The 8263-nt window shown below is 57.5% G+C and overlaps 1 protein-coding gene across 1 annotated transcript; it reads left to right on the top strand.

Annotated features, from left to right (window-relative positions):
* The first annotated feature begins 983 nt into the window (after positions 1-983).
* On the top strand, positions 984-6362 carry Irx1 (iroquois homeobox 1). Its single transcript, XM_055597982.1, has 4 exons — positions 984-1435; positions 4308-5343; positions 5638-5710; positions 5935-6362. Exons 1-4 carry the CDS (start codon positions 1160-1162, stop codon positions 5990-5992), a joined length of 1443 nt encoding a protein of 480 aa, XP_055453957.1. The 5' UTR covers positions 984-1159; the 3' UTR covers positions 5993-6362.
* Positions 6363-8263: the final 1901 nt, after the last annotated feature.

Raw genomic sequence — 8263 nt, 5'->3', positions numbered from 1 at the left:
CAGCGGGGTGGGGAGATGGGGACTCAAGGCCAGGGGAGTGGCAGCTGCCCTGTACGAAGGCTGGTCGCAGCGCCGCCTCAGGTACCTGAGCTTCGCACAAGTTGACTCTCCGCATCTGCACACCTAGAGGACAAACTCGGGCGCTCAGGCCAGACAGGCTTCTCCAAAGCGGGGATAGAGTGGTGGGTGGCTGCCGGCAAGATTCTCCAGGCTTTCACCTTGCGAAGGTCTGCTCCCCCCACTCCTTCCCCCTTCTTCTAGGATGACCTTCCCCCGCCCCCCTCCGCTAAGCAGCGACTTCTCAGCTGCCTCGCCTATTTTCAAAGTTTTTGTATTTGGAGAAACCGACAGAGCGCGGCCACATCCCGCTTCTCCAAGCGCAGGGAGGCCAGCCATTTCCAGAGGATCAGTTGGCAGCAAGAGAGGCCAAGGGGACGACGCACCCCGTAATCTGGGTGTCGACCCACGCGTTGATTTATCCGAGCACTTCAGCCAAATTCGTCCCACGGAGGTGCTGTAGAGCCAGCCACTGAAGAAAGGCAGCTCGCTCTAGACTGTCCCCTGGCCCCCGGCCTCCTTCCCCGCCGACCCAACCGGAGAAACGCAATCCCGGAGTTGCTTTTGTTAAAGGGGGGTCGGGGTGGGGAGACGTAACTCGGATGCAAAACCGGGTGTCAGACAGCTGTAAACCGGTGTCGGCAGGTTGTCAAAAGCCGCGGGGGCCGGTTGGGAAGGAGCCTGAGGCCTCCGGACCTACACCAGCAGACGGGCCGCGCGCGCCCACCGGAGGAGGAGGTGGCCCGGCGGGCGCGGGGCACCACGTGCTCGCTGTGAGGGGCGGGAGCGGCCAGCGAGGGCGGGCTGGAGGCAGGGAGGGGGCGGGAGGGGAGCCAGGGGCGGGGCCTGTGCTCAAGGGGATGCCAATCAAAGCATCAACTTCAAATTGTGTCTGAGAGCCCCGCCGCCGAGCGGAGGGCGGCCGCCGCAGTCGGCGCGCGATCTCGGATCCGGGCGCAGCCGGGAGCCGGGCGCCGCCAGCGAGCACCGGCCCGAACAGCCGAGAGCGGCCCCCGCCCCCGAGTCGCGGCTCGTCGGTGCCCAGCCGGCCGCCTGGCCCGCGCTCTTACTGTTGCCCTCCACCTCCGCCCAGCCCGCGGACATGTCCTTCCCGCAGCTGGGCTACCCGCAGTACCTCAGCGCCGCGGGCCCGGGCGCCTACGGCGGAGAGCGCCCTGGGGTGCTGGCTGCGGCGGCGGCTGCTGCGGCCGCAGCCTCGTCGGGCCGGCCGGGCACCGCGGAGCTGGGAGCGGGCGCGGGAGCGGCCGCGGTCACCTCGGTGCTGGGCATGTACGCCGCGGCGGGACCGTACGCGGGCGCACCCAACTACAGCGCCTTCCTGCCCTACGCCGCGGACCTCAGCCTTTTCTCTCAGATGGTGAGTGCTCCCGCCTCCCGCGCGCCCTCCTGGCCGGCGCCCGGGGACAGCGGGGGCGGCTAGCCGGAGGAGGGGGGCAGAGGACCCGCAGGCGGTGTCTGGGAAGGGCCCCTCCGAAGGGATCCGGTGGCGGAGACCCCGTTCCCTGGGGACTCGGGAGCGCGCGGAGCACGGCGCAGTGACCGCCGCGGTCGTGGGAGGCTGAAGAGCGGAGGCAGAAAGAGGAAAGCGAGCGAGTGGAGAGAAGCCTCCGGAGCCAGCCCCGGAAGGCGGCCGGAGGTCCCCGGCAGAATCGCCCGGCGCGGCCAGTGCGGCAGGCAGGCCCGCCGGGCTCCCGCAGCCGGGGACGCTCTACCAACACCGCCCTGGCCTCGCCCGAGTGCTGCTACAGCTTTCCCTCGGGCTCACGGGACCTTCCTTCTCCCTGTTTGGCAAAGCAGAGATAGTTGCCCTCGACTTTGCCAAAAGGCACCGGTCAAACCTAGTAGAGCTGATCACAAACATCATAACAAACAATAGACATCCGCACGGAGAGCGGTCTGTTATGGCGTGCGTAGGGATCCTGGCGATCAGAGATTAAGAAACACTAAGTTGACACAAATTCTGGCTTCCGAAACGCTGTTTGCCTTTACTTTCGTAAGTTGCCAAACTTTTCATTTCATTTGAACCGAAATTGAAAAGCACTTTCTTTCCCAAGTTACATAAGGAAGAATTAAAGGAACAGTGTCCCAGGACTTAAAATAAACGGTGGCCTCCCGTCTCGTGTCTCAGTGGGTGTCAGGTGGGGGAGGGGAGAATTTACTTCTCCGCAGCAGCTTCTGGCAGTCTGTCCTTCCGAATGATCAATTTTTCCTGGTCTGGCTGAAAGGAAGGGCTGCGTAAACTTGAGGCCGCTGGCAAATTGTGAGTCTGGCGCGGGCTTTTCGGCGGGCAGACCCCTGCCGCCCCGCTATCTTTTGGATGGTGCAATTTCCAAGAACCCCGAATTATCTCGTCTCCGGAAAAACAAAGCAGACAGGACTCCCTATAAAAGGTTGGCTTCCAACTGTGCAGAAGCAAAGCGGCCGGCGCGTTCTCCCGAACTTTTCTTGCAGTTTAGAAAGAAAGCCTATTTGTCAGTGGTCAGGCCAGCCGCCTTTCGGATACTTCCCAACCAGGCAGAGCAGCCCCCATTTTGTTCAGAGAGCCAGTGTGCCCCCGGAGCGAAGAGAGATTTACAAGGTGTCCTTTCACAAAAACAATTCCCAGCAGATCGGGGCCAAAATTCCCCTTTACGGTTACAACTGAAATAATTTTTGAAAAGCGAAAAGTAAATTTTCTAAGAACGAGGCACAAACGAATTCTGGCCACAGAAGCCTTTCAGGCGCGGCCCTGATTACTAAACTAATTAGTCAAAGAAATAGGTTTTTAATAACTTTCTCAGGGCGCCGGCTTCTTCGCTAACCTGCTAACTGGATTCTTTTTTTATTTTATTTTTTTAGTGGAGGATGAAAGGTTATTTATTTATTTATGCGCGTATTTTTTTAACTGAAATTTTGAATACAGATGTGAGCCATTTGGGGATTCTGCCTGTGTGCTTGAGGGGGAGGGAGGGTCTGCTCCCATTGTGGCGAGGTAAGGAGGGTCCACGGGAGGCCTTTGCTGTTGCTTAGTTTTGCTTTCTCTTTAAACCAAAGATAAAATAAAATTCCTTCCCAAAGGTGTTTGTGTTACCTCCAGGTCTCCTACCGGGTTCTTGGAAAGTAAGCCTAAATCCAAACCCTCAGCTGAGGCCTAGCTTCCCAATCTTTTATGATCCCGTATTTGGAACCCAAAAGATAAAATTGTGAGTGAGCCGCTGCCTGGGCAATTTATGGTAATAATGAGGCCTAATGAGGCTGTTAGAAAGATAAAATGTTATTTACCAAAAAAACCTGATGGGATAATTTGACTTGCTGTGTTTTACTACTGATGATAAAAAGAATATTGATTGCAAATAAATCATGGCCTCTAAATGCCTGCAAACAGTTTCTGTTTGCTCGGCTGCAGATCAAAGTCAAACTTAAGAGATAAAGTAGCCAAGAAGAGGCCCAGGAAACTGAACCGGTTCCCCTGAGTTGCAGCCTGTGGCTCCCGGGCCTGGCGTTAATATTTTACCGGATAAACTCTCCTTTTTGTATATAAAAGAATGTGTTTTGTCATTGTTACTGAGGATGGCCAGGATTAAATTTTAAATTATCCGTCACCATTACACAACCCTATGTGTGAATGAACCATTATATGCAGAATAATTTGGAAGGGGAAAGGAGGACCCTGCTTTCATTTTAAATTGCTGGTGAATTTAGACTGAGGAGTACCCTAGCTGGTTTATTTTGATTGAATCCTTCAGGGTGGAGAGGAGGGGCCTTGAGTTCTGAGTGCTTCACTTTGGAAAAACTGTTTCATCAGCCTACATGAAAGGTTTTCCCCTCCAGCTACAGTAAGCCGAACTTGAAAATCTGAATTTTGCGAAAGGGTGGCGTTGGGGACCAAGGGTCCTGGGAAGACTCCCCTGGGTCCAGGGCTTCTAGAAGTTTTTCCAGAGTGAACCACAATTTTTTTTTGTTGTTGTTGTTGTTGTTGATGATGATGATCAGTGGAGATCCGGCTTCTGCAATTCAGTTTAAGATCCCAGCTGCCTTGATTCTCCAAGGATTGCTGCGTGTGTGTGCACGCGTGCGTGTTCCTGTGTGTGTGTTCTTTTTCTGAGCCTGGTGAATCAGTTGTCCCAGAGGCCCCCAGGGTCCACGGGAGCGCGGGTCTTCCCTTTCTAACTCCTGGAACTCATCTGTCCTTCTTTTCTCCCTCCATGTCTTCTCTCTCTCTCCTCTCTCTTGCTCTGCGGCTGCGGCAGGGCTCTCAGTATGAACTAAAGGACAACCCCGGGGTGCACCCAGCCACCTTCGCAGCCCACACGACGCCTGCTTATTACCCCTATGGCCAGTTCCAATACGGGGATCCCGGGCGGCCCAAGAACGCTACCCGTGAGAGCACCAGCACGCTGAAGGCCTGGCTCAACGAACACCGCAAGAACCCGTACCCCACCAAGGGCGAGAAGATCATGTTGGCCATCATCACCAAGATGACCCTCACGCAGGTCTCCACCTGGTTCGCCAACGCGCGCAGGCGCCTCAAGAAGGAGAACAAAGTGACTTGGGGGGCGCGCAGCAAGGACCAGGAAGAGGGCACCCTCTTTGGCAGCGACACAGAGGGCGACCCCGAGAAGGCTGAGGACGACGAGGAGATCGACCTGGAGAGCATTGACATTGACCAGATCGACGAACGTGATGGCGACCAGAGCAACGAAGACGAGGAGGACAAGGCGGAGGCTCCGAGGGCGCGCATAGTCCCTCCCACCCCAGTTAGGGACCAGAGTTCACCGCTGTCTGCCGCTGAGACACTCAAGTCCCAGGATTCGCCCTTAGGCCTGGCTAAGGAGGTCTCGGAGCCTGGCAGCACCCGCCTGCTGAGTCCTGGCGCCGCGGCGGTCGGCCTGCAGGGCGCGCCTCACAACAAGCCCAAGATCTGGTCGCTGGCCGAGACAGCCACTAGCCCCGACGGTGCGCCTAAGGCGTCTCCCCCGCCACCCCCTAGCCACCCCAGCGCACACGGGCCTGCCGGCGGCTCGCCCCTGCAGCACCCGGCCTTCCTGCCCAGCCACGGACTGTACACCTGTCACATAGGCAAGTTTTCCAACTGGACCAACGGCGCGTTCCTAGCGCAGGGCTCGCTGCTCAACGTGCGCTCCTTCCTGGGCGTCGGCGCGCCGCACGCAGCCCCTCACGGCCCACACCTGACCGCCCCGCCGCCCCCGCAGCCGCCCGTCCAGGTTGCCGCCGGGGTGCTCCACGGTGAGAAGGCCTCCGCCCGTAGCAGCCCTGCACTTCCAGGTACCGAGCCAAAGGTCGTCTCCGCTTACTGGCTCCCAGGCAGAGACCTAAAGACGAGTGTGTGACGGTGGTGGGCAGGGGTGGCCTAACATAAGGGGCTAGGCCTAGGTTCTCTCTGAGAAGCGGGGTTGCACCCAAGGGCTTGTCCCAGGGAGGGGTGGGGGCGAGCGCTGGTCTCAGAAAATCTACCCGAGCTTTATAGGTGAATCTGGGCATAGGGGCCCTTCCAACCGGCGCACCCCGCTGCCTATATAGCTTTCCCCCTAACCTTGCGCATTTTCTGTTCCCTCGCAGAGAGAGACCTAGTCCCCAGGCCGGATTCGCCCCCACAGCAGTTAAAGTCGCCCTTCCAGCCCGTGCGCGACAAGTGAGTGCCTTTTGCTTTTGGCCTGGGGCGGGATGGTTGTGGCAGTGCGGGTCCCGCCGCGTAGTTGGAGAGCGCCACCGGTCCAGCCAGCTCCAGTTCCGGAGCGGAAACCCCGACGGGAGGCGGTCTCGCTCCAGCCCCGGCTCTGCCGGAAGAAGCTGCGGCTCGGTGGCGCTGGACCTGTCTCCTCATTGCTGTGTCTTCTTGCTGTGTTTCCCGTGCAGCTCGCTGGCCCCGCAGGAGGGAACGCCTCGGATCCTCGCAGCCCTCCCGTCTGCCTGATGGAGGGTCTTTTACTTTTGCGGGGGGAAGGGAGGGGGGAGGGGACAGGGAGGGAGGAGACGAGGGAAGAATTAAGACAAATATTTGAGACTTGTGTAAAGGACAAACGTGACGGCGGCGTCAGTGATCCTCACGCATCGTTCTCTGCAGAAAGGGGCTCATCCTGCCTAAGCGCTGGAGGGGAGGGCAGGTTCTGCCCGCCTCTCAGGTTGATTTTCCGATTCGGTAAATGCACCCCCTGTGTTTGTGTCTTTTCTTTGTTTCTTTTTCCCCCTCCCTTACTGTATATAGCGTGATTTCAGATTGTAAATACCGCGTCAGCGAACTTGTTTAAATCATATATTTTTGTCTAATAAACTCAATGAAACTATGTCCACGCTGCTTCAGCTGTTTGTCCCGGTGCTCCTGTGTTGGGGGCGGGGGGCAAGGGCATATGCGAAATCCTGGGCACAGTCCAGGGGGCTGTGGTTATGCCAGAGACTCCTTTGCGATCGGGGCCTTGGAACAGCGTTTCCACTGAACAAGGCACTGTGTCAGGCAGACAGTCTTTCCATGGGGCTGCTGGTTGAATTTGCTCATTTTGCTCCTAGGCCAGTTTCTTGTTGGCAGTTTGAATCTTCGCCACGCTCAGACAAGCGTTTATCTGGAGCAGCCTTTCTCAGAAAGCAAATGGGTTCAATTTTAGGCGGTTTACAAAAAACGATGTTTTAAAGTGGATCAAAATGGGGGAAAATGAAGAGAATTTCCAATCTCGCTCCCAAAGGGGAACTTCGGGCTCGAAATCAATTACTCACTAGTTGTGTGAGCGGTGCGTTTTGGAGGAGGGTCGTTTTCTGGGCAGAGCGTGGACGTAATGGAGTATGAAATATCGCTCGCTATGTGTTTATTTACTCGGTTAAGTGTAGAGAGGAGAAAACGGAAGGTTCTTTTAAAGGTCCTCGGAAGACGAGAGAGACGGGATGCGGTCCCGGTCCCGGAGTTCCCTGCGCTTGTGACTCAAGATGCCGCATTGGCTTCAGAGAAGGAGGCGCGGGTGGGTGTGGGGGTGAAGGGTGGTTGTAGTGGAGGGGCTGCCAAGGGCGCGTCTCTAAACCCGGGTAGGACGATCTGCGACCGCGCACCAACGGAAGCCCCGGACAAAAAGTCCCCCAGAAGCCGGAGCAACTGGAGCAACAAAGCAGGAAGGCACTGGAAGGCGCTGGAAGGAGCTGGCGCCCATCACGCTGGAAAAGGAGCTTTGAAAGCCACAGCGAGTTAGGAGTCCTGCCACTCCCGGCTTTGCGGCTTTAGGGGCCAGCTGCGCGCGGCACTCTCTTGAACCGTGGGAGGCTCCGATAACCCCGACTCTGATGACTGAGGAATTCGTGACGACTGTGCATGCAAACATTAAAACTGCCTAAGGGGGTGTAAACTGGGAGAGAAGCAGGCTTGGTGGGGAAAGTCTAAGTTGGGGAGCCCCTCCCCAGCTTGGGCTCAGCTCTTCGCAGCTGCCAAGGAAACTTGCTCTGTCCCCATGCTGCTCAGAGCAGTCAGTGTGTGCGTGTGTGTGTGCGTGCGTGCGTGTGTGTGTGTGTGTGTTGCCTGCCATGCCACACTGCACTGGGGCATGCTCCCTTTCCTCCTCAATTCTTCCTGTTCTTGCCCACCGGGTGGGTGAGGATTGGGCTTCTGGACCTCCAGACTGGAAAAAGAGGCTGAGAGCCGCTGCCAAGGCAAGTAGCTCTACCTCGCGTGGGATCACGAGTCCATGCGCCATGAATGCTAGACTGAGGGAGCAGCTGAGGAGCCGGGCAGCCCAGCGAGGCAGACTTCGGTCCGGTAGACTCCCTCTGCTGAGCCGGTGGGAGCTCCGAGGTCTGAATGGACATGCTCGAGGCGCCCTCTATGGTCCGAAAGCAGAATGGGGCCTTGACCCCTGCCTTCGGTGTTTCTGAGACTCCTTGACACTCAGGGGCCAGTTGGCCCTTGAGGCTCCCTGGGCAAGAGTGTGGATTTGTAGTGACAAGGCTTAAGGCTTGTTCCTGGGATCAATCATGTGTGTGAGCGTGTGTGCGGTGTGTGTCTGGGGGCCTGCCAGGCCACTGGCATTTGAAGGCAAATGTGGGCCTTGGCTGTAAGCTGTGCTTTCACTGTCCTGATGCGGTTTGCTAAGTCAAAAGTATCCTTTTACAACGGTCAGTGCTGAGGTTGCATGGAGCCTCACGTCCCTGCACCCTTCACCCCAGGGGCTCTGGAGTGGGGTCTCTGGTGAAACTGCATCTCCAAGGAAGC

Source organism: Psammomys obesus, unplaced genomic scaffold (genome assembly GCF_907164565.1).
Source record: "Psammomys obesus unplaced genomic scaffold, mPsaObe1.curated_primary_1811, whole genome shotgun sequence".
Taxonomy (NCBI): Eukaryota; Metazoa; Chordata; class Mammalia; order Rodentia; family Muridae; genus Psammomys; species Psammomys obesus.
Note: the sequence above shows the minus strand (reverse complement) of the source record. Positions and strands in the feature narration are given on the sequence as shown.